Source organism: Alosa sapidissima, chromosome 24, assembly GCF_018492685.1.
Source record: "Alosa sapidissima isolate fAloSap1 chromosome 24, fAloSap1.pri, whole genome shotgun sequence".
In the NCBI taxonomy this organism is placed as follows: domain Eukaryota; kingdom Metazoa; phylum Chordata; class Actinopteri; order Clupeiformes; family Clupeidae; genus Alosa; species Alosa sapidissima.
The window spans coordinates 15,087,544-15,114,853 of NC_055980.1; the positions used below are offsets into that span (position 1 = coordinate 15,087,544).

General features: G+C 43.8%; 1 protein-coding gene across 19 annotated transcripts in view; it reads left to right on the forward strand.

Annotated features, from left to right (window-relative positions):
* The window catches only part of LOC121699762 (calcium-activated potassium channel subunit alpha-1-like), a 102,559-nt gene that overhangs the window by 18,051 nt on the left and 57,198 nt on the right, over positions 1–27,310 (forward strand). For all 19 annotated transcript variants that reach the window (XM_042082148.1, XM_042082152.1, XM_042082147.1 and 16 more), the window contains exon 3: positions 22,478–22,539. In XM_042082148.1, the coding sequence (XP_041938082.1) occupies positions 22,478–22,539 (62 nt within the window). The remainder of the gene's footprint in view (positions 1–22,477; positions 22,540–27,310) is intronic.

Genomic DNA, 27,310 nt, shown 5'->3' on the forward strand with positions numbered 1-27,310 from the left:
CCATCCTGCCCTCCTGTTAACCTCATTAGATTGTGTGCTGGGATTAAGTGAAGATTTATCGGTGTGAGATTAGGATGACCTCATCACTCTGCCCATCCATACACCCGTTCGTCCATCCGCTCTCGCCCACAGCCCGGCCTGGCGTGGCCGAGCAGTCTTAGGGGTCTGCCTTTCTGCAGGCGCTGCCAGACACGTCCCACCCACCGAAAATGGGATTGTTTTCCTTCCCCGGCGCGTCGCCTTTGACAGGAAAATAAATCGTCCAGTGCCCTCCCGCATGAGTTGGACATCTGATAGCAAAACAGTGTTCTGACAGAACTAGCCTTTTAGCTCTTAACTAAGCCTGGTTTATGCTCCCTTTTCATATGTAAATGGATATGTTCGTTTCAAATGTTGATCCATTTAGTCTGTATTCGTTGAAATGATTGAAATGGTTGAAATGAACGGAGACTGAGAATTTAATGAATCCAGCAGACAATATTTTGTGAAGTGAGCAACACAATTTAAGTGTGTTTTCTGTGTCCATATGTCCGTTACTATATGCTGTGCATACAGCATATAAGGTTCACTGTAGAGTGACACACACATGTATGGTGCTGTACTTTTGGTTTGTTGGCTCCTCTACTTTGTAGACTTTTTTTGTGTGTGTGTGTGTGTGTGTGTGTGTGTGTGTGTGTGTGTGTGTGTGTGTGTGTGTGTGTGTGTGTGTTAGCAGAGAAGGACCACTGTCTTTCCATAATGCCCCTGTGACAACCAATAATGACACACACTCAACACATACGCACACAGACACAGATTGACACGATGGCACACACACAGACTGACAGACAGACACACAGTCAGACAGACAGACACACACACAGACTGACAGACAGACACACAGTCAGACAGACAGACACACACACACACACACACACACACACACACACACACACACACAGCCATACACACAGGCATTAATGTTTAGTGAGCCCCGGGTCTGTCGCCATGGCAACAGCAGCTTACCTAAGAGCAGCAGATGTGTATTCTATGTCAGCTTGTTTAGGGGACAAATTAAAGCTTTATATCTGTGGCAATCTGAAAGCGCATTTGGGTCTGGGGATAGACACAGACACACAGTAGAGACTCAATGCCCTTATACACGGATCCCACAACACTGGATGCTGGATGGTGAATTGTTTACATTCAACTGCGTGAAGCAGGTGTCTGAGGGCCTGTCCACACGGAGACGCTTTTTAGGTTAAACGCAGAGGTTTTGCTTCGTCTTGGCCGAGCGTCCAAACGAATCCTGTAAACGCACTGCCCGAAACCGCACTTTTTTGAAACCTGGTCCCAGAGTGGAAAAATCTGAAACCGTAGCCCGTTTGAATTTGTTAAGACAGCGAAAACGCACATCCTGCTTGCGTATCGATGATGTCATCGCCACACCTCAGCTGCCCTGGACTTGCACTTATAGTATTGCCTGGGGTATGAAGTAACGTGTTGAGTCGTGTTGAGATGGATCCGTTTGGACGCAAATATTCTTGATACGGTTCCAGGCAAGACGGAGGAAAAAAAGATCGGTTTGGTACGTGTGGACTAGGCCTGAGTTAGTGGGCCTGTTTGCGTTTATCTGTGTGTGTGTGTGTGTGTGTGTGTGTCTGTTTGTCTGTGTGTGTGTGTGTGTGTGTGTGTGTGTGTGTGTGTGTGTGTGTGTGTGTGTGTGTGTGTGTGTGTGTGTGTGTGTTGCTCAGTAGGCCTCAGGTCTGTCTTGGTGGTCTTTTTCTGGGTCACTTTGACTGCAGATTACAGAATATCAAACATCACCCTCGATGTTCGTTGATTTGAGAGAACCCTGCCCCCCTCCCCACACACACACACAGACCCAACATGCAAGCCCCACACCCTCCCACCCCTTAAGCTCTGTCTTTCTATAAAAGCTTATCTCTGCAGACAAACATGTTCCTTTCTCACTGTGTGTGTGTGTGTGTGTGTGTGTGTGTGTGTGTGTGTGTGTGTGCGCACGAGGGTATCTCCCTCCCAGTCTACATCTGTCAGTCTCCGATCGTTACAGATTCTGTGACATGATCGTGAAAGCGAGTGGGAAACGAGGTTTCCGCAGACAAAAGCGCTGCCTATTCATTACTTGCTGACAACCCTCCAAATAAAACATGGTCGCCAGAGCAGGTGGCCGTGGCTATTTTTGCCCATCGCTGAGCCCTTTAAGGGGTTTTTACTGACAATTTAGCAGCCATGCTGTTTGTTGTGTGTGGTTAAGTGTTTTCCAGTGAGCACAGAGGCTCTATCCTCACTTGACATGTTGTGTGTGCTGTTTCAGTAGCAGCAGAGTAGTGAATGATTTGATGTCAGTTTGATAGTTTGTTTAATTTAATTTTAGACTTTGTTGTGATGTTATAAGAGAGTTGCTTTATTGGAGCTAGCAATTTCAAAATGGTATATTTCAACACAACTCTTAAGTGTTAAAGTGTTTTCCTGTGGAAAAACAGTGGATGTGTCCTTGTTTGACACACATCACAGTATGTGTGTGTTCTTTTTATCCATTACAGTGAATAAATTGATATCAGCTCATCACAGCCTTAATGTTAGACTTTGTTGTGATGTTTAACAAGTGTTTTTTTAAGATGAACATTGAAAATGGTTGTTTTCAATATGCATTAATATCAGCAGGAGGCATAGCTATGCAAGTAGTGTACATATTTGCCTTTTTCAGAGTTCATTTCATTTCACTGATGGCTTTCTGGTGACGTTAGGGACCCAGGCAGTGCTGCGATTTTGATTACTGAAAAATATGCTCTCTCTGCGGATTCAAGAGCACTTTTAGCCAGATGAATCGGTCGGTCCGCGGCCACATTGTGTAATTTCAGTGATGACTCCCGAAGGATCAAACCAGAGACGGCTGCTGAGCCCCAAACCAGATGTGAGCCACGTCTGGGCCAGATGAGGCCCATCTGTGGCTGCAGTAACCGACCGGTCACGCTCTCCGCTCCACTCTACTCTGAACGTTGATGGTTTTTCGGGGACGTTGGGGAACTCTCAGGCAGCACTTTGTTTACGATTACTGAAAAAAAAATATGCTTTCTTGACCGCCTGTTGGCTGTGAAACCACTTTTAGTAATTTCAGATACACATGGCCAGTGGCCAGTCAGCAACCCAGCCTATTTAACATTACACAACATGACGCAGGATTCAACAGCAATGCACAGTTGGCTGGCGGCAGTCGCAAACGTTTGTTTTCTCTTGCAAAGTTTGCTGCCTGGCATTTTGGCGATGTTGGGGACCAGCCAGAGAGCAATTTGATTTCGAGTGCTGGAAAAAAAAATGCTTTCTGTGCTCCTGCTGCCTGTGAGACGACTTTTAGAGAGATGAACAAGTCAGTGTATCTCAGTGTATCTGCTGATCCAGTCCCAGATGTGGCCCGGATGAGAGCCTGATGTGGCCTGGATGAGAGCTGGGTGTGGCCCGGATGAGAGCCCGATGTGGCCCGGATGAGAGCCCCTGCATTGGCTCCTGCCTGGGGAAGAGTCTGCAGCACTGGTCATGCTCTCGACCGTGTCTCTCTGCTGTGAGATATTTCACCGGGGCTATTTAAAGTGGCGCGTATTATTAATTCATCCCCTGCCCACTCCGGACCACGAAGCCTGCTGTCTCGCTGGTGACCTGAAATGCTTTGTCTTGTCGAGCACAAATGGTCCTAAAGAGCAGACTGCTGAGGCAGACTGGCCGAGGTAACTAAGATGATGTGGTCTGGCGAGGTAGAAGGCTCCAGCTCATATCCCCACCGGGAAAGTTTTATTTTATGGCACCATATCTGCCTTCGCCATGTTCTCCTGACTGATACTGGGCTCTCATATTAAAAATTGTGAATTGGACATATATTATTGCAATAGACATTGTTGTTATTATCCCTGCCGCACTTTGTCTGGGCAGTTTAGATCTATTGCCAGGATGCTCTATTTTCTCTATTTTAATCCTCCTATTGGTTAGATTTTTGGTGAAATTTCAGCTAAATATATTTATATACAAATATGTATATTTGTGTGTGTGTGTGTGTGTGTGTATGTGTGTTTGTTTGCTGTGAGTGTCTGTCACATATCTATGTGAATGTGTTTATTTCTGTCTGTGTGTATGTTTGGGGATGTGTTTGTTTGTGCATGTGTTTGTTTGCATCTGGGGTCTGTCTGTGTGTGAATGTGTTTCTTTGCTTACGTTCATTGTGTACTGTGTTTGCCCATGCACTCGACCTTGCCCGTCCAAGGGCAATCTGTCGGATCACCTGATGCTCCGAGGTCTGGCGGCAGGATGGCAGAACCGGCAGGGCACACAGCTAATGGCTCTGCCACCATAATTACCCCATTAGCAGACGACTCTGGCCCGGCAGTGAGCCAGATCAGGGCCAGATCGGGGCCACGTCTGCCCAAGGGTCTTAATCCGTGTTTTTGGCAGCAGATCATAAACAGAAACATTCTGGCACGGTTTGAGACTCGAGACTGTTGCTATAGAGAAACCCAAAGATCAGACTCAGAGCAGGAGTGTTATGGCAGCCACAGTGCCCAGTTAGAAGGGGGTTCTTATTAAGCTCTTTGAACCAAAGCACTGATAAGCTCTCACTCACAGAGCAGACAGTTTGTTGGTGTACATTTGTAAAAACAGAATTTTTGTTTTAGACAATTCTGGGGTTTGGTAGTAGATTCTTCTTCATGTGTAGCCTACACACCACTCATTTTAAGTCTGCAAGTGCTTTATATTTTTGCTAATTGTATAATTATGCTTGGACAGTTTACCCGAATCCATTTACTTTTTGTAATACAAAGCATGTCTTGATGTATTAAATTTGAAATCTGCCCATGATATGGTCTGCTGGTTATGGTCTTGAGTTCCTGAGAGAGTTTTTCCATAAAAGCAGGTTTTTAGAGGCTGCAAAATCACACCACCATGTAGAAAACAACAACATCTAATACGTCATGCATATGAGGATACTGTACAGAACATTGTGCTTTCTGATAGGCAGAAAATAATGTAATTAAGCACATACCTGATTACGTACATTAATGTGGATGTGGACCCTTGGACAGAGAATGACACAAAAACAAAATTCTATAAATGGCAGGCCACAGGTTTTAATCAGGTGCTTCGCTTTTGATTACATAAAGGCCAGCCCTATTGAAATGCTAATCTTAGCAACAAATTAATTATCATTGTATTAGTTTGCCCTGAAGCACTCAGCCCCCCCCCCCCCCCTCCCTTCTTCCCCCAGTTGCCCCTGGCTAAATGTAATGTGATAGTGAGGATGTCACTATGGTAAATTAATGCTCACTGTAAGGTCCGTCTGGGATGAGTTTTAGGGTTTTAAGGGATCACTGAAAGAATTTTAGTAAATCTGAGGGGACAGGGTACCTGCCTTCCCTTTTTGGAAGGGAAGGCAGGAAATCTAATTGTGTGTTATTGGCGTCTAATGCTTATTATTGGCGTCTAATGCTTTTTATGTCTGGGGAGGTATCCTGCTTTCTGTCTCTTTCTATTATTTCAAATACATTTCAGTGCAAACCAGATCAGGCCCACTGGCACTATGGTCATTGTTTGGTCATTATTTTTAGAACACTCGAGTTAATCCTCAGTTTTCAAGAAAAGCCAGCGAGAGACAACTCCTAGGAGACATCACTGAAGCATGGACAGAATGACCTACTAGTCCACTGCACTAGATATTCTATGTTGTAGTTCCTTTAAAGTGTGCTGTTTTGGTGCCCAAAATGATTCTTCTATAGCCTCACTGACCTGAGAGGAAGCTTCTTGAGACACAAAGAACCATTCTTGTTAGGAGAGCACACACTGTTGATGGGAACTGTTTCTTTAGAACTTACTCAAAGTCCTAAAGAATCATTCTACTTATATTCTCAAGGGAACATTTAATACTCTTATGAAAACTTAATTGATGGTTGTTTATGATAGTTTTACAGCTCTGGGGGACAATTCGGAAGCAAATATAGCTTTTGCAACAATTTGAATTGAATTCACAGTGTTTGTCATGAGGAGATAGTAGACAGGAGCCTGTTGGTAGCAGCTTAAGCTCTAAATGGTCAGTCCCTCCAGTATCTTGTGGGTTTTTTTTCCATATGATTGTTGTGACTAAATTTCCTGCAGGAATTCCTAAAAATTGTGATCCCAGCAGGTTCTTGCAAGGGTTTGTTGGGGCCAAATGTAACTGAGTTTACTGTAGGAAATCTCAAAAAGTTGAAATCAAGTTATAATAATAATAATAATAATAATATGTTGTTGTTGTTGCTGTTGATTACGCTACTGTATTACTTCTACATAGATCAGTTTGCATTGGAAAGTGCTTCAGGCTGGTTTGTTAGACGGACTTCAGAGCAGTTCCTGGCTCACAGCAAGCCCCACCCATCCCTTTCTGAAACCAAAGCAGGAACTGATCATTGATAAGAACGGCAGGCTTAATTCTGGCCAGCCACAGCTCAGTGGTTTAGTGGACCGACATGTTTCCATTATAAAGCCCTAATCAGCCTCCTCCATCTTGATTTTGCCATGATGACATCACTTATAGTGGCTTCCCTGTCTGTCCCCAGGGCAAACAGAAGCATGTGCTCAGTGTAGTGTTTCAGTGTGGAGATGTGGACGCGGATGGGCAATGGATCAATTTTCGTGAGTCCTTGATTCTTGCTGCAGGGAAATTCATGAATGTCTACATTTTCATGTAGTTCCAGTTGAAATAACACCTTATCATGAAAAGAAATTCAACCTGGACTTGAGCGATCACAGCTTCAAGAAGCAATACATCTTATACAGCCAATCTATTCAGTTGTTCATAAACATCTAAAGGTCCCATCAATGCTGTTTGTGTCTGCACTCTCTCTAAATAATAACCAAACCATGCATAAAAGCTTTTGCAAAGTTTTGCCCATAAGAAAGCTATGTGTCAAGTATTTCATCTTTATTTTATCATGAATCAATCCCATCCGCGTTCTGTCTGTATGGGTTGAGATGAGAGAGGGTTTTAATAACCTCTTTACTGAATTGAAATGTGAGCAGAGCCGTTTCATTAGCTCGCTCCATTTGGCAACATGAGTCAGAGAGAGACAGAGAGAGTTCTCTTCTCAGAGTGGGGTCACACCATAGGATAGCAGTAGGCCTATAGGCAGAAAAGGGGAGGGGGGTCCTCATTTTGGCCAATTTGTCTTCACTTTTTAGACACAATTCGCCCTCCTTTTCAGAGTGGTTAGTGGTCACCCTATTTCTGCTACTTTATAATATACATGTAGCCTTCATTTTCCCTTTTAAACACAAATTATGACACAAATTGTCAACCGGTCTTTTCATTGTATCTCTGCACAGAATCGATGCCATGAAGTAGGAAATTGGCGTCCTTTCTGGTCTGTAGTTGGGTTACGGTTGCAGCACGTTTGAGTCGTGCCTGAGATGAGGATATGGCGGCGGCAGTGTGACTGCTGTGACCATGGGTGCCAAACTGAAAATCAACATGCAACAGACCTGTTCCGCAGACATAATGCAGGCAATAGTGTTCAAGCCTTAAGTCATATAAGTCATATAGAGTATGGACATTATCTTACATTATGCAATTTTCCTTTCCAATCACACAAAGTATCAGGCTGTTTAAAAACTGTTGCATTCAAGTCAATTCTGCAAACCTACCACCACAAATAGAATTTAAGTCTGTGGGAAACACTGTACTTATTAAGTATATTACGATTACGGCCCTGGGTCAAACAGAGGATGCGGATTTAAGCCTGGTCTCTCAGAGTGTGTCTGTGTGTGCATACGTGCATGCGTGTGTGTGTGTGTGTGTGTGTGTGTGCGTGTGCGTGTGCGTGTGTGTGTGCGTGTGTGTGTGTGTGTGTGTGTGTGTGTGTGTGTGTGTGCCCACATGGAGAGGGAAGCCTTTGGCAGAGATCCCACTCAACATACTCTCACAAACACTCACACACACTTACTCACACACACCCTGCTTGGACTGGCTGGCACAGTAACATGCTCCGCATCACACCAGGCTGAGATGGACGGTGGTGTGTTTTGGGTGGGATTTGTTTTCCTGCAGCTGCCGTCTCCACCCACACCCAGTGTGACTGACAGATGGGGGCAGGAAGATCTTCACGCTGTGATTCAGTGGACTCGGACGTCCGTCTAATGGGCAAGGCCTGTCAGAAAACAACGATGTACAGAGGAAGTAATTTTCTCTCGTCCAACCCCTCAACCCCTGGAAATATAATATAATATAATATAATATAATATAATATAATATAATATAATATAATATAATATAATATAATACAAACGTATAAAACACATTATTTGTTGTTTGGGACTGAAGATTTCCAGTTGCAAAAGTGTATTACTGGTGACAAGGGTACAGTAGCTGATCAACACACAAGTTATTTCCATCTAGTGTTGAGCTGTCAGGTCTTCCCAATGGCCCAGCCACCCAGTGTGCAGTCTCCAAATGCTGAATGACTTTGTTCAGTGATTTAGCAGCAGCAGGGACTAGGTGCTTATCATGGCTGTCATCCACTGGTAGTATTTCCAGTGGGCCCTCAATGAAGAGGCAACAGCCTGAGGGTTTATCTACTAAGCCAGTGCTATAGTGCTGCTGACCTGTTACCGTCTGTGCTAGTCTCCACCCCCACTCCATTAATACATCATGAGTCCCCAAAAAAGTCCAAAAGGTATTGCTGCAGGTCCATGAATTGAGATGCAACCTTTGACAAGAGAAATAAAAAACGACATTGGGCAAAATTAAGGAGAAATATTTCTGTGCAAACCTTTTAGGGATAACATTTTGTTATTTATTTTTTAAATAGATAGTGTATGTAAATACAACGAGGGCTTATGAAATGATTACACCGTTTTCCGTCACAGGGGTATGAAATACTGAGAATAGATTTCTCCCTAGGTTTGGGATTATGAGGCATTCTGCTCTGTTTTTTGGTTTGTTTATTTTTTAGAGGGCATGTAGAAATCTCTCATGTAGAAGTCTTTCAGAACATACCATGTCTACCACTGCAGGGGACAGACAGTGGAATGGGGATTGAGGATAAGCAAACAAAGCTGTCTATGTGGGGTAAAACGTGATGATATAATGGCATTACCTAAAACCTTGTGTAGCTGTGCTCTAATAGGCAGCATAACGATTAAGTGTAAAGATTTATGTTCATTAAAAGTCATTAAAACCCTTGTAAAAGTGTTATCGATATACTTAAGTGTCTTTCCTTGATTAATCCTGGATTTCTTGTTGGCCGTTGTGGTGCTTCATCAGCAGTTTTTCAGGTGTCAGAGCTGCAGTTTAGGAGGAATTCCATGCAGCTAATATGCAGGAATTCAGTATTTTGGACATGAAGAAATTTAATTATTGCAACTACATTGTACTGCTCTTCACTGCAGAAATGCAGTATTTTGGACATGAAACTGTATTGTTGTGTATCAATTTAGTTGTAACTGCATAACTGCAGTTGTTTTTGTAAGGGGGTAAGAGAGATGGCTATTTAAGGGAGAATCAGCCCCACATCACCATGTCTTTATGTTCTAGCCTCCACTCTGGCTTCCCTCAACTCCCTTGACTGCTGAGCACCTCTCTCTAGATGACTTAGGTCAGGGAGCTGCTTCTGCTGCTACTCTGATGATTACTCCCTTCAGCAGGTACCGTCACCCCGGTGTGATGAGAATGTTTAAAAACAAACATTCTGAAGAATGTAGAATCTATCTATAAGGCTCTGGGTTCATCCGAAGCCCTAGGTTCTGGGTTCATCAAATTCAACATGGAATTTTAGAACCTTGGATTGTTCCGGAACGGAATGTTTTGTTAGAATGTTTAAAACTCCCGTGCTGAAGGGAACAGCCAAATTTATCCACCTCATTCATCCATCCATCCTCCAGGAGCATAGACAATCTCAGATATACTAATAAGGCCCTGATTACCTGGGAAAGTCCTCAGAGCTAGTGAAAGCACTCGACCAAGAGGAAAATAAGAGTGTGTTGTGTGTATGAGATGAACTCATTAAAAAGGGAGGAATGGTATTAGTTAAAGAAAATAAAGTGGACCTCGGTAGAACTAAAGAGTTTGTGATGCTAGACATGAAATTATCATGAGACCGCTTTAGGCTATCGAGCAGAAAGAGAAGACTGCATCTCTCAACATAAGCTTCTTTCATTGACAGGATCAGAGAAATAAAAATCCTCTTTCCATTCTTTGATCTTTTATGTGGAAATTGTTTTGTGCAGTCATCGTAGAAGGGAAAAAGACAGGCTTAAGATATTATGGTGTCTAAACTTTTATGTGATACTACGGCAAGCCATAATTCTTGTGACTGGAATCAATTATCTTGTGAGTTTAAATCTATAGCATACATATAAGCATTTCCTGTGTGCAACAAGCTATTGGGACTGTCAATTCAAACTGGGGTATTGCAAAATATCAATTTAATCATAGATCATAGATAGAAGATAACAAACCGTGTATTATTTTAGTATTTATATCAAATCATTAGATTGCGCTTCGCAGATTTGCTATCACAAATAACGAGGAATACAAAGGCTGCTCCCTCAATTGGTGTGGTGCATTTTTGCAGCATGTGATGCTTCTGATAAACATGAGTGAATTCATTACTGCCAGACAGCATCTCACATCGTCATGTTCTGAGACCGCAGCAAGCCTTCAGTGAGTTATTTCACCGGACACAAATATGTGTGGATCTGCCAGGCATACGGCAATCTCTCTCTCTATATATATTTATATATTTATTGACCTGTTATTTATTAGTTTGGTTGTGTATTTTGTATTTGTTTATTTGGCATGCAGTTTAGGATACAGGCTGCCCTAGAATTATGCAAGCTCCATGGAAACAGAGTTGGGGGGGGGGGGGGGTAGCTTGAGACTCTAAATTCAGTTCAACAGCAGGATTTGATGGCAAACAGGCAAGGCAGGCATGGCATCTGTTTTTGGAGAGCTCTTATGTCCAACACAGAAGCCTCCGGATCTCGTCCTCTTAATTGAAGGAGGGCGGAGATTTTCGAGCTGGATGATGACTCCTCTGAGGGGATGAGCTGAGTTTATGGGGGGGTTGGGGGGGAGGGGGTGGAGGAGGCTGTGCCATCATCATGTTTGTTTGGATGGGTGAGAGTGGGCAACGCTTCCAGTGATGGGAAGGTCACCCGCCGTTCACCTCTGTCATGATGGAGGCAGTGTTTTTTGACAGTCGGAGTGTGAATGGAAAAATAAAACATCCCTCTTTTTTAGTGGCAAGTGCTAGCAATTGTTGTCTGTCTTCCATCCATCCATCCATCCATTCATCCATCCATTGTCTGTCTTCTCTGAAACTGACTGCATGGATGAACTCCTGATGTTTAAGTTAGCAACACTGGTGGTTCTGTGTAAGCAAAGCCTGACCGTATGTTCCTACAGTAAGTAAATATTTGCTTCAGCAGTAAGCCGATGCTTTTCTCTCTTGGTGCATCCTCTGGAACGAAGGGTCAGAGTTCTTGCTGAGACTTAAATCAGCAGCATTATACAGCTCTGCTTCCCTGCCATTTATTCATAGCCTTCGACCAGGAGTCTCTCTCTCTCTATCTCTCTCTCTCTCTCTGTGTGTGTGTATGTGTGTGTGTGTGTGTCTGTCAGTGTTTATTTATACAATATGCAGAGATAAATAGATGGATACAGTACATGGATGGATATGTTTGTCAGTGGATGGATAAATACGATGTAGATACACAACAAGGATGAAGGGATGGATCATCGGTTTGGATCATGAAACACAGAAATACATAGCTGGACACCTAAACTTATGTACAGATGACTGTTGCACTGCTCTCTGCAGAGATCTTCTTGCCCTTGAGACCAGAGGATGCACTTACTCGTGTAGCTGCAGCTGCAATCAGGTGGATTAATCAGAGGCCGGCCTCTTACCGGGGTGGTCATTTGCAGAGTGGCCGCCCGGGGCCGAGAAAAGCAGATCGAGAAGCAACTGTGAATTATTCAGCGGCCCCCGTGCTGTAAGCACCTCTCGCTTGTGGAGAGGAGCGGAGTAACCCTTCTAACCTGTACAATTATCACTCTTAGCGCAGGTCAAGGAGTTTGAAGATCTCCAAATCCCCTTTTTCTGTCTCGTGCTTCTATTGTCGGAGGATTCAATTTAGTTCAATTTTATTTATTTAGAAAGCACCAGAGCAATAACAAAAAGGTCTCTCAAGTACTCTGCAGACCTCAAGGCCTGAAACCCCTGGAGCAAGCACAGATTGCGGTGGCAAGGAAATATCCATCTACTTGATGCCAGCCTGAAAGAGGGATAGAGAGAGATGGGAGGAAGAGAAGAAAGGAAGTAAGAAAAAATAGGCAGGCAGATAATTGCTATGTAGAATCAAGTTTGTTTTTTTTCAGAAAAGTGTAGGTACAGGAAATCTATACAGTTATGAATACTTCGGTTGAACCCAGGCTTTCAGGGTCACCAGCTTACCTGTAGATGGATAAAATGAACTCAGAATAGTAACGTTTTACAGATTGATCCTCTGTGTAATAATGATGTCAGTGAGAGCTTCCCCTATAACCTCATCCATTTAGATATGATGTTGGAGGCAAGGTCAGCAGGCTTTAAAATGAACACGTTGCAGCGCTGTATACAGAGATGTTATGAGACAAAGTGTGTGGGTGTATGTGTGTGTGTGGGGGGAGGGGGGGATTGGGGGGGGGGGGGGTGTGTGCACACACCTATGCATGCATGCATGTGTTAAACCTTATGTATGTATGTATGTATGTATTTTTTTAAATTAAAAACACTGTAGTTTAAATACAGAAATCATCACCATCACCTTTTATGTGGATCTTTCTAACAACCACACAGTCTGATCTGATTAAGCAACACAGGGCCTTTATGCCACATGTCTATCTAGACAAGCACAAACTGATGAGCACCATAGAGACCAGCTAAAGCCTGGCATCAGTGCCTGCTAAACCCACGCTGAGTAGCTTAAATTAGGCTGCTCCTTAAAGAGCCTAGCCCTGAGAGAGGTTGGAGAGTAAGAACGTGTGTGTGTGTGTGTGTGTGTGTGTGTGTGTGTGTGTGTGTGTGTGTGTGTCTGGTGGTAGATTAGTATTCTGCATTTACATGCTGTAGGCACATCCAACAAAAGCCCAAAACATTGCGAAGACTCCAGTCTGAGTTTTTAATTGGGCATATTTTCATACACGGCCAAGCATTCAAAGCATATCCATTGTTTGCCTTTGTTTTTTCATATAGGCCACGCAGAAATAAACAGACCAAAACTGGAGTAATGGGAAAGAGAAGCAGAATGGATCACATTTTCCATGGGTTAGGCACAATGTTTACAAAGAGTAAGAATAAACGTGACAAGAAGACAGACCCTGTTAATGGCAGATGACATTTCTAGATGGAAGTCTCGGACTAAAAGTACAGAGAAAAGCAGACGTTAGGTGCATTCTGTCAGCAGGTTGTCATGGTGCACCATGGAATAATTTCACAGTATCACTGAGCTCTCCTCAAGATTGTGGATCCTTTCAAGTCAAGTCACGACTGACCCCATGACGTCTACGTACTGTATGCCTACATTCATGACATCTACGATATACGTATATATGTGACCTCTACGGCATGTACAGTATGTACAATGGGTGTATGTGAAGGTTAATGATGGCTCATCTGATAGAATCTTTGTAGTACATCTTCATGTGTCTTGGAAGAGGGATGCTACAGTCTGCTGATTTCTCTGACTCCACTTCCAAAACAAGAGAAACATACCTTTTTTGCATTCTCTGAGGCATCCATCTTGTTTATTTAACAGCTTGACTACTCCAGGTTGGAAGGCCTTGAGATTTTTGCTACAGGTCACAGTAGCGGTTTACATCATCCGGCAGTTTGAGCAAACAAAGCTCCCCAAAAAATGCTAGTATTTTCCTCAGTAGGGATTTCTTGTTTCTTTACAAGGTTAGGCTTGTTACCTTTGGAAAGTCCCACTCCCCTGGGTTGGAATGATATTCCCCTGTTTGATTCGTGAATCGACTCACAGATGCCCTTACCTCCTGCATGTTTTTGCACAAAAGATGCCCTTACTGTACCTCCAAACAGGGGAGGTCCCCACACACAAATCCCTGCCAGAGGTAGTTTGCTGATGCCATGGTGAACCATGCGGAGCCAAGCATTGTCAGTGGCAGAGCGCTTCAGACCATCTGTTTGCCAGCCGATCCATAGACACCCCCAAGCATCCGTTATAAGAAACAGTAATGATAACACTGAAAAGTTTTCATTTTTGAAAGGTTTGTGTCCTGTCACTGTGCAGATATGATGTGTCTCCCTTCTGCTCAAGGGTCGCAATGATGAAAGAACGTGACGTTGTCACAAATGAGTGGGATGAAGTTTAGCAAAGGACTTGTCTTAGAACTACACCTTTCTAATGGATGAATTTCTGATGTAAAACTACACTCACAGGTATAAACAACAGCTATTGTTGATGTATTTACTGCAGTCTCTAGTTTTTGTTTTAACTCCAACTCCAATAATTGTCTCAGTCTACATCAATAGCAATGGAATAGTCTTTTCTTTCATACTGGTGGAGCAGTGCATTCCTCTCAAAAATACTAAATCAGTTGTCTTTGAACATCAAGGGGGAGCCTCTTCAAGTTTGCTTCCTCAAGTTTTGTGGGGACTTTTACAGTGTAATCGTAGCATTGTATGATACCTCAATGTCTTTTCAGGACACTTGAGTGTATGTGTGTTCATGCATACATTCCATAATAGAACAGAAGCCAGTGACACCTATTTACAGAGATTTAGGTCAAATGTCACATTTTGGACATAATGCATATAGATTTATGATAAGAGATGTCAGTCCTCGGTGACTGAAGGGCAAGCGACTTGACCTAGAGGTCTTCTCAGTGACCCCAAGTAGACAAATCACCCGTTTGCCACGGCCTAGTGCTTGGGGATGATGCTTCTGCAGAACGGAAATAGACAGAGGCGTACGTCGTAAGGCCACAGAGTCTCATAGAAACCCTAGTCAACAAAGAGGTCTTCCGCCATTTTGTCTCTCCATAGACCCTGGCTCTCCGGCTGACCTCTCGTTGTGTTATGTAGCGTGTTGTCGCCGTGGCGCTTTTTTTAGTCTGCGGCTGAAGGAGGTCAGAGTTTGTGAGCTATAATGGAGTGTTTAGTGTCGATGCAGGTCACCCTGGTGAGACAGTCCTAAAAGCCGAGCTGAGAAGTTACCTTTGCCATTGATTTCTCAACTGTGAGCACCTCTGGGCTTTTAATTAGATATCTATTGTCAAACATACATCACTCTGGAATGACTAAAACAGAATGGAATAGATTAACAGAATTAATTACTAAAGATCGAATTCAGTCTGACAGTGATTTCCTGGTTGGAATAAGTTTGACTCTGGAACTGACTGTCATTACAATAAATGAATTAGCAAGCTAACAAGCAAACACATTGTTAATTCACATACAGGCCTTGCTGGTCTGGATATTCTATTAAGGATATTCCATTCAGAGATGCAGTTCCATAGTAGAGAATGTCCTTTACTGATGGTAGAATGGTGGTCCTTAAAGCCATCACAATGCTCCCTCCATTAGTAAGGAAATCCTTATCATGCTATTTGAAGGAGCCGAATAAAGAGGAACTTTATGGAGGGTTTCAATTCATATAGAGGAAGGATTATAAGTAAATATAGATAGATGGTGTATGTTCCCTGGTATTAAAATAAGATGAGTAGGAAAACATGTTTTTCCTTTCTCCTTAGTTGCTTTGATTGAACCGTGGCATGGAATTTAAAAAGGGTCGGTGTATTTGAGTATGAGAGAGAGAGGAGAAAGAGAGAGAGAAGGTTTTATGTATAAGAGAGCGAGACTGTGACAGACATAGAGATGGTTTCATATGCGTGGGAGTGTGACTGAGGAAGAGGACTTGCTCTGTGCATAAGAGTCAAAGAGTGAGTGAGTGAGTGAGTGAATGTCAGAGGAAGAGAGGTATAGAGCTTAGTTTTATGTGTGTGGGTGAGTGTGTGACTGAGAGACTGAGAGAGTTGAACAAGGGAGAGGGAGAGAAACGAGACGAACTGTAGAATGGGCAGCCATATGAGGATATGAATGTGAGCGTGTCTGTTTGTACACTTCAGTATTTCTCAATGATGGACTGTATTACACCATTCTGCTTTCGCCTGATATCAGCCCTAACTTCAGATCTGGCCCAAACTGACACAGTCCCTATGCCACTTTCTGTCAATACAATTCCACAGCGCTAACAACCCCCCTTTCATTCTGACAGCCGCTAATTCACAGGCCTAACTCAGCACGGATGCCTTCCTGTTGCACAAACACCCGATGTAGTTGGCGGCCATGTTTGTTTTGGCTTGCCTTCTGTCTCTGGGATGAAGTCACAACAACATGCAGCAAACAAGCTCTTGACTGAGTCACTGCGGCTGCTGGTACCCTCAGTACCACGATGGCTGTCTCGGTCTGTCATTCTACTTTTATTTATCTAAGCACACCCTTTCATTCCGCTACTGTAAAAACATGGGTCGGGTACATTTTGTCAATTCTCCCTGGGAATACGATAACGTTAACTTGGTGGCATTTTTTCATTTTATTTTGTTAATCATTAATTTAGCAGATGCCTTACTCAGAATACAGATCAACCACGTAGTTGCTGTTACTGGGCATTACTGTACCAGTTCACCTACTGTATAGGACCACACCCTTGTGTAGAACAATTCCACTTTGTTCAATAGAAACTATTTGTAGCGTGATTCATCTTCAAACACTGACTTTTTAAATCAAAGCTTGTGTAAAGAAATCCATTGACACAATATGCGCACACATACAGTATGGTTGCCCCAGTATTTAACTTACTGTATGACCTTAGTTTCAGGGGCATGTTTGCCCTCACCACTTTTGTTCTGTTCAGCTTTCCCTCCCTGCTCGGCTCTTGTACTAAACTTGTAATAACCTTCCACCCTGCTCAACAGACACTCCTCTCTAAAACAAAATGCAGGTTGCAATTTGGAAGCACTGATGTGGCTCTTGTTATGTCAAGTCAAGTCAGGTTTATTTATATAGCGCATTTTTATATGCACAGAGTGCAATGGTGTGGATCTTGTGGGAAACTCTTGTTGTACAGTAATCTTCCACCCTGATCAATAGACACTCCTTTCAGCATGATTCATCAAGCTGACTTGCTGACAAATACTGTTTTTAAAATAAATAAAAATTAAAACAAAACATCATCAGTGATGTTTCTGGGGTCAATGGAGGTTTCAGGTCTTTCAACATCAGACAACCTCACCCAGGTCAGCCAGCTGAGGTTGATCAGGTCCTGGCTTGCATCCCAGTAGCACTAAGCAACAGGCTTGCCCTCTAGCCAATGCCACCTGGTAGCTTTCTCTGTGGTGTCCGTAATGGAACGTATGGCCCCCCACTTTAATGCTCCAGTGATCCCTAGTGCGGACAAAGAACCCATCAACCTTGCTCCTCCACAAGCTCCTGGTATTTGCCAAGCTTCCTTTCGTGAGCTTCCTCCATCTGTTCCTCCCAGGGCACTGTCATTTCCCTCATGATCATGATGATTAGGGGCAGCCGTGGCCTACTGGTTAGCGCTTCGGACTTGTAACCAGAGGGTTGCCGGTTCGAACCCCGACCAGTAGGAACGGCTGAAGTGCCCTTGAGCAAGGCACCTAACTCCTCACTGCTCCCCGAGCGCCGCTGTTGTTCCACCCTGAGGTGCTTGGTGGAATCTGAGAAGATGACAATGTCTGTGTGGAGAGTTGTTTGTACAAAGTGATCGTCTAGGAAAGTAGTTCAGGCCCGTTACCGTCCCAACAAGAGCCTTATCTGTACCTCTGCCACCCGCAACTCTCTTGTGACACTTCATCTTCTTCCTGTGCAGTTCTTAATACCAGCAGCTGTTACTTAGGGGTCCTTGGAATCTCTATACTCCATGGAGTCACCATAGAATCACCATGAATTCTTCTGAAGGGGAGTTGTTGTGGGTTGGTGGCCCCAGGAGTCACACTGCTTAGGCTCCTTAGCTCCACACTGCTTAGGCTCCTTATCATCGGCAGCAGTCAGTAGAAAAAGAGCTCCAAATTCCTGTTGTATCTATTTTTCCAGTCTATAGCACTACAGCGCTTTCCCATTTTACATTTTTGCAGAAGATTCAAATTGATTGCTGCCGTTGAATTTGTCTTTTTCCCACTCAGTCATAGTTACCACAGTGACTTATGCTGTGACATCATGTGCATTCCCTCTGTAATATCTTCGGAACTACAGAACACACTTATAAGTAATCCATCAAAGGTCAAAATCCCTGTGCACAGCCCTTCTTGCTCCAGGTGCTGATGGTGTGCAGTATAAGTATTGAAAAATCAAAAGAGTAGTATACATCGCACACTGGAGGGTATATTTTGCTGACTTTATTTTGCGTGAACAACGCGTTTCGCAAGTTGCTTCATCAGGTTCTTATAAGTACGACACTTATAAGTAAGTAGTATTAACTAGGAATTTGTTACTTGTTGTCATAGAACACATTCCCAATCTGTTGTTGTGGTTTGGCAGTCATCGTTTGCAATCATTGCACTCAATTCAAAGTCAGTAGGCATAACATTAGCTAATCTACCGGATAAACCGCTCGGAAACTTGAATTACTTGACTTACAAACATTAACTGAGAAATCGGCAACTTTCCACTATCGTTTATTGTCATCGTTTGTAGGTCTACTCATTTGCTTTGTTGGCTAACTCAACCTACAAGCCTACAAGTGGTGGGGTAGCCAGATTTACATAGTGCTATTGCAGGCAACGCTACCCCACTCAGGCTATGGCAAGAGTGCCATTCGCCCTGTTAAAGGAAAATTCCGGTATTTAGCACTTTGAGTCCCTTTTCTGGTTTGTTTTGCTCGGTGAGTTGCACAGTTTTGAAAACAAACGTTAAGGGTTGTTTTAGGACATGTTTGAGCATGGCTGTAGGCAGCCACTCTGACTAGTTAAAGGCGATTCAAAACGAGTCAGAAAAGTCGAGACAGGACCAATCTTCAAAATTTCGGTGTCCACCACTCTAGTTCATCCAAAACAAACCAGAAAAGGGACTCAAAGTGCTAAATACTGGAATTTTCCTTTAAGAGTTGATATATACCATCAAAATGATTTTGGAAAAAAACTCTTTAATAGCCCTTTAGGGGTTGTTTGTACAAAGTGATCGTCTAGGAAAGTAGTTCAGGCCTGTTACCATCCCAACAAGAGCCTTATCTGTATCTCTCTTTTCCTTTAAGAGTTGATATATACCATCAAAATGATTTTGGAAAAAACCTCTTTAATAGCCCTTTAGGGGTGCATTGCCCAACATCTTTATAAAAACTTTGAATTGCACAACCTGTAGCTTTCACTGTGCCTGGAGAACGGAAATGATATGTGGGCATGTCTGGCATAAAAAGAACCCCCCCCCCCCTTTGGATGCAAGGCTGCACAGTTGGGTTGTGCCCCCTGGTGGTTCTGCTGTGTTGGGAATCGAGAGCTAGTCCTATCTCACTGCCATGGAAACGGTGCATGTGCCTATGTATGTGTGTGTGTGTGTGTGTGTGTGTGTGTCTATGTGTGTGCACGTGTGTGCGTGCGTGTTTGCTGCTGCGGCAATAAGAATGAGAGACACGTGCCGCAGAGAGAGGGGAGGTGTTTCATTCATAAGGGCTGAATGGTCGGCATCATGCTAGTCACACAAGAGACCCTCTCTCTCTCTCACACACACACACACACACACACACACACACACACAGTACCGCACGTGTGAGCCCCCCTGATGGAGAACATACAGCAGGAAAACACATAGAAATTACCTAGAGGCTAAACAGCACGCGTTCACAAACATACACAGTACATAGATACACACATAAAAACCCATGCACACACCGCACCTGCTCACACAGTACAAGAAGAAACACACACACACAAACACACACAAATACACAGAACTACACACACCCACAGACACAAACAAGTACCTGTCCCTACATCTCTCCACCTTCAATTGATAAAAGAGAACGAACGAGAGAGAAAATCAAAAATGCATGAAGGTGTTTTCTCATTACGGCCCAGTCCGGGCATCAGTAGTCTCTTTTAGACAATACAATTTCCCATCACGGAAAAATAATCCTGCCGGTGCTCATCCATAATGGATGCGCCGAGAGCCGCTTTAAACCCCACCACCGCCCCATTGTGTAATTTTTAAATAGGAGGGGAGGGGAGGGGAGGGAGGCCAGGTCAGTGCCATTTCCTTGAGCGAGTTATGTAAAACATGTGTACACCCCTCTGTCTGGGTGACCCCAACTGAGCTCTTATCTGCTGGGGCTTGGATTATCATTCCCTTCCACCCATCCCACTCCATCGCACACACACACACACACACACACACACACATGCGCACACACACACACACACATGCACACACACACACACACACACACACACACACACACACACACACTTCATTTTCACCTGATGTAAATTACTCCTACAGGATCTGAGGCTGTCACCGTTACAACGTCTCTCTCATGGATGTTTACATGATGAAAAGAAGTGAAAATGAACAAAACTAATTGTTTACATGTTTATTTCTGGCAACGGAGGAGAGAGAGAGAGAGAGAGAGAGAGAGAGAAGCACGGCCTAAACGTTAAATCTCATCAACTTTTCCGCGTGGACCCTTGCTTATTCCTTACCAGTGAGTGTGTGGGGATTTAATATTTAATATGGTCTCCTGCCAGCCATCTACTGTACCTAATGAAAATGTCCTCGACTCAGTGGCAGGTCTGATTTATCTGAGCCGTGTTTGTTCGGGCTCTTCTATGCGGCGGCGACCATCACCGTGCCATAAAATACCGAATACAATTTTTAAATGGAATCAATATAGCCCCTATCCATCTTTGCCTTATTTGGGGCACTCTAACTCTGTGTTGTCAGTCTGTATGTCTCTTTTTCTGTTTTTTTTCTGTCTCTCACCCTTCTTGTTCCTTGTGGGTGTCACATTTGTCTTTCCTCAGAGCGTGTGTGCTTTCGTGGTTGTGTCTATCTGTCACTCTCACTGTCTTTCTCTCTCTCTCGTCTAAATACACCCTCTCTTTTTCTCCCTCCCTCCCTCTCTCCCTCCCTTCTTTTCTCTCTGTGCTATCTGGTTTAGTCTTGGGGAAATGTGGATAATGTCAGGTGTGTGTGTGTCTCTCTCCTCAACGGTGGCCTCCTTACACCTCCAGACGGTGCTTCTGCCCTCCTTTCTCCCTCCAACAGACAGACAGACAAAACAACAGACAGACAGACAGCAGAGTTCCATTAGTCTCCCGCCTGGACCTCCCTCCAAACATTGCCCCCCCCCCCCCAAGCACTGTCTGCTTCATCCAGCCCTTTGGCGAGCATATTTACCATGCAAGTGCCTCGGAACGAAAGGGTATTGTCACAGCTCCATCTCCAGTGCATTAATTTCTTTATGAGTAGAAGCGTAGGTGAAAGTAAACCAAAGCAGCCAGAATCAGATAAAAGCATGATGCCTGACTGATACTGTATGGGGTTCCTTTATCCCCAGGCTCCTGTTCACTGACTAAACTGTAAGAGGTGTACGGCGATGAAAGATTGGACGTGGTGGAAAACCAAAACCCGAAACGAAATTAAACAAAAGCAATGTGCGCCCAGAGCCAAGTACCTCTGGGCATGTACCCACCTCATGTGTCCACTGCCAAACAGCAAGTTTGGTGTACCTGCCTTTCTCTATCTCTCTCTCTCTCTCTCTCTCTCTCTCTCTCTCCCCCTCTCTCTTTCTCTCTCCCTCTCTCTGTCTTTTTCTCTCTCTCTCTCTATTGGCACCTGCTGGCATCACTCTGCCAGCCTGTCTGATCAGCTGATCTCTCTGTTTATAAGCCTGTTGTCTTTCACGCTCTATCCCCCCCACCTCCCCCTCCCCCACCTTTCCGATACATATCCCCTTGTTTACATTCCTGTACGCCCATCTCATGCGCGTGCAATCCATTGAGTGAACTGCCGTAAATTATTCATTGTGTTACTTTGCTTTGAAAGTATATCATTGGCCGCTGTGGATATGTATAGAATGACCTCAGTGTAATTACAGTTTACTGTACTGGGTCATGTAATCTTACCCCACACTGGTCATGACTCGTCTTGGCAATGTTTTTGACTGGTGCTTGTGTATATTTAATGAAATGAAACAGGCCAACACATGGGTCCACGGGGAGTCGTTCATTAGCCGAAGTTAATGATTTATCACAAAGGCGTCCCACGTCCGGACCCCCCCTCCCCCTCTCCTACCCCTTAATTGGCTTTTATCATAAGTCAATACATTTACGTCACGCACAAGAAATAATCACCATTTGCAGTCTGACTTTGAAAAAAAACAATGTTCACCATGAATCTCATCGTCTCTCTTCCTCCTCCTCCTCCTCCTCCTCTCTCGGCAGGTGGTGCTGGTGTTTGCGCTCAGCATTGGGGCCCTGGTGATCTACTTCATCGACTCCTCAGAGTAAGTGGCTCCCCTCCGCTGGGCTCCCAGTGTGTTTCTATGCACATCACACACAGCCAAGTCTCTATGAAGAGGGAACATTTCCATTGACATTTATTCAAAATTTGGCCGCTGTACTTAAGACAAATGCTATGTATACTTCCCCATGTTGAAAACTCAGTAAACATTATGATAAAATAAGTCATATCGTATATGACTTATGGCAGCAACAACCCACAGAGTCATATCATAAAGCAGACACCATCCCCTTAATGAAGAAATGAAGGGAAATAGTAGCCTAATATAGCAAAGTCCTGAGTCCTGACATGTATCTCACTGCTAACAGTACATTGGCCCAGATGTTTTAAAATATGCTCATCTGTTTGTGGCAGTGGAGTATTTATAAATGGTGTCAATTTATTTTAAACATGTCAGGCATCTAATTCTGACTCCTGTGGGCACTGCTATCATTAAACAAATGAAATGGATATTTTGCAGCTCGCTTAATCGCCTGTCGTGCATTTTTTTTCCCCTACTCGTCGGGAGGCTGTATTCTCCTTAAATGGATGTATTTGTGTGGTTTTATGAATGAAGCTAAATTCGTGTTGTGTGTTTGGGGACACAGGTAATCCGCTATCCTTAGGCATTAGGACATTTTTATTTGGGTCAGACATCATGCTGTTGACTGTGGCTTTAAACACTGAGGTGCAGCAGCTTGATGAACTGACTGTGACTAAGATATTATTTGTTAAACGCACTGCACATTTATTATGGCATGTACTTGGCCTTCCCACGCAGGGAGGTAGGGACTTTAGAATGCCACGCATACCATGCCTCAGTTTTGATTGGTTTGGTTGAGAAAGGAGAGATGTCTATTTTACTTCAGTTATTGCAATGTATTTATATATTTTGTAATTTATATTATATGTATTTTGTGTTGACTAGCATAGACTCAAAGGTGACAGCTGCAGAAGTGCTCATGTGGATAGGGGGGTGCTTGGAGATTACTCCTAATATTCCCCTGACAAACTGTCCTCAAAACAACAAAACAAAACAAAACAATTTCCGTGAACACACACAGACCAGATATCTAGCGTCTGGATCTGTCTCCTTTCTAAGGAGCATTGCATTCACTTATCTAATATGGCTCATTGGATTCAAGCCCCTGCTCCCATTCCTTCTGCATTGACCTCCACAGACGCTCACCGTAGTCATTGTTCCTCACACAAATGAACCGCAAAAGGATGTTTTTTTTTCGTGCAAAGTGCGTAATGACAGATTCAATCAGTCGCTGGAACGCCACAGAGGACATGCTAATATAACGGCGAACGGCGTAATGGCTTTTAGCGTTCCATCTACTGATGAGGTGCTTGCCAATTGTCTGTTCACCACCGACAACACGGCTTGAGATGCCACTTTGAGGACATTGTATCTATCAGATATGCTCACCGTAGGGGGGAAGTGCTCTTGCAATCAGCCGTGCAATGTTTTCAGTGGTGGTCTGTAATCTAAGTGGTGCCTAAAATGTGGTGGCTAAGTCCCTAAATGTGGCCATCAAACCATAATCAGAGGGCAGACCGGAAGAGCCCCCCTTCCTGCTTTGGTGGGGGGTGGTGGTGGCAATCATCATGACCCAGCATCCCCTAAGGAAGTCGGGGAGTGTTGACTTCCTGTCCAGCCATGCTTTTAACATTGACCCCATTATTGCCCGCTTGCATTACCTAGCTCCAGACACATGCCATGCTCTTTACTGAATGTTGTTGCTTGAAAACACAAGGTGCCGAGAGGGAAAAATGGGACCAAAAATGGTCATTGATTTCAGAGCCCATTTTAAAAATTTGTTTAAAGTGAATCATCTCAAAGTTGGCAGGTTTGATGTTGTTATTACATCAGCCAGAGAGGGCATGTTTGGGGCCATTTGTCTGTTTGTTTGTTTGTCAACAGCAGCACAATCCAACTACCTGGCCATTTTTGTGTAGTGGAGGGTTAGAGGGCCAAGTAAGAACCCACTACATTTTTGAAGTGGATCCAAATAACATTTTTGGCGAGACAGGTGAAATCTGCACTCTCAGAGTCTCCTTCTAGTTCTTCCATGCGTTACTATGTGTATACGTAGTTGGGTACGTTGTTGTGGTTGCAGACTTCTGTGTTGTGTGGGTTGTGTCATGGCTCGATTTCAGAACAACACAACAACCTGTGACCTGAAACCAGATGCTATCTTGGTCCCGTGTTGGTAAAATGGGCAGCCAGACTGCTATGTGTGTCAAGCAGGTTCCTTCGAGGACAAACACTCTAGGAGATGAATGGATGAATGAAAGTCCCCACCAATGGGTCTGACCCCATCCACGCTACAGTATCGCTTACGTTTAAATGTCCCTCAATTGTAACGGCAGCTTGGGGTCACCATGTAGAATACCAGGTCAGCTGCGAATGCATGCAGGCGCTAGGTGTATTTTTTTCAGGTGAGGTGGTGTAACTTAGCCCCACTAGCAGTGCATCCGGGTCAGTTTACTCTCATCCAATGACCACACCGCCATCAGCAGCCCCTATGGAGGCCCCTGTCTCTTTCACCCCGAATGTCTAACTTTTCAGTCCACCTCCTCCCCTCCCCTCCCCTCATCACTCATTTCTCCCATGTCGGCCTCAGGTGACATGAGTGATCGAGAGGTCAACACTCACAGATGGGGTCAATTGGAGTCCCATTTGAGTCCCATGATGCATCTCTGGTGTTTTGAGTGTATCAGTTATGGCTCAAATTTACACACACGCAGTTAGGGAGGTATCTCATGAACACATTTGCATGTTGAGGATATCCATGGCTTGTTTTGGAAGATACAGAACCATTATTGACAGTCATTTAATTAAATCTTTGTTTAGAGAAATTAGCTCTTCTAAGGCACAATGTTGAATTACATTGATTTGATTTTCAATGAATAATATGAAACATGAAAGTTAATTAAATTAAATTGTTATTATTGAGGTTTGAATTATTGAGGTTTAGAGAAGTCCACATCTTTTCAGAGGGTCAAGATCTGTTGCTGTAGCCCATATAGGATACTAAAAAGCTTAGAGAGGTTGAGACACTTCAGATCACTGGCTGTCGTCATGTTAAGATGTGTGATAAGATAGGAAGTAATCTGGATACAGTGGCAGTCATGTGTGCGTGTGTTCAGTGGTTACCCTTACGGTTGCCTTGGTTCCAGTAGCTTATGTTGCCATATGTCCGTCAGGGCCGAGCTGTAAGAGATAGGAATGGTTCTGTAATTAAGGGGATCCCTGCTCTCAGAGTGCTCCGTAATGCACACATACACACGTAATGCGTTACCTGGCAGAGGGATACCAGGAAGCAGGGAATCGAAAGTCAACACTGCAAATGGCATCTGCAGCTGATAAACAGCAGAGCCAATCACAGGCAGGGGGAGAAAGAGATGTGGGTGCAAAGGGAGAGAGATAGAAAGATGAATGACCCTAGGTAAAAGAGAAAGAGAGAAAAGCAAGAGAAGTGAATGTCAGTATAAATGAGAGAGAGAGAGAGAGAGAAGGAAGGAGGGATCATCAGTCAGTCGTGATATGGTCGCAGGAAAATGGACCAGTCCCTCATCGTGTTTTGCCAAGTCAGCAGAGAGTGACCATCTTCATAACACTCAAATTGTTTTCTTGGCCCACAACAGAACAGCCCAAAACCCGCCCCAGAGCCAGTCTCCCAGACATACTTAACGGCCGTATGCTGCTGTCTAATTCTATTTCATCGGTCATCAAATGGACAAGATTTATTAAACTGATAGGTAGATGGACTCTGTATCTCATTAAAACCTTGTTTCAGATTTTGAATCAGGATGTCAGCCAGCCAATAGGTGATTTGGGTTACCTTTGCACCCTTATTTACTGATGGTTCATTCACCCTCGGAGGTGATTCATATGCACTGTTGAAAATTGACAAAATGACTTAGTGGGTGCTGTCCCAATGTTCCTATAGGAAAGAAAAGAACATTTATTGAAAATAAAAGCATGGTTTTATTAGTGACGTATCAGGCATGAGTAAGAGGAGTGACTCACTACTCTCTGTGATATCAATAGATTGAGATTTGAAATCTCACGACTGCCTGTTGACCTGACCCTTCTTAGTAATCTCTTTCTCCTGTCTGTCTTTCTCTCTCTCGCTCTGTCTCACCCTCTCTCTCTCTCTTTCTCTCTCTCTCTCTCTCTCTCTCTCTCTCTCTCTCTCTCTCTAGGGCACCTATACAGATGTCAGTTTAAGTTTCAGTAAAGCTAAGTGAGGGGGGCAGTTTCATTCCTGTAGACATCAGCATCAGGGATATTGTCATGAATATGCAGAAATGTATCTTAACAAAACATAACAAAACAGACATTCACATCATTGTCTAGTATGGTAGGCATTAGAGGTATCTGTTTTGAGTTCTTGTTTTATTTTATTTTATTTTAAGCTTTTCTCCAGTGTCTAGTTGTGTGACGTGTCTGTGACTATATAGGCCACTGTGTGTGTGTGTGTGTGTGTGTGTCTGTGTGTGTGTGTGTGTCAGACCTCTGATGTGATGTGATGTGTAAACCCAGATCCCAGCAGTCCACTGTCGTCACCTTCACAGCCGCTCAATAATTCATCCCGGGGCCCTCTTGATATGAAGGGGTCCAGTTCAGTCTAAGGCTCCAAATGGCCCCAGCATTCATTATTCATGGCCACCATGCCACAGTCCCAGCACTGGGGGGAAGACTTCTGGCTATTATTGTAAAGGTGCGGCCATCCTAAGTGCCTGACAGGTGTTTGTGTGTGTGT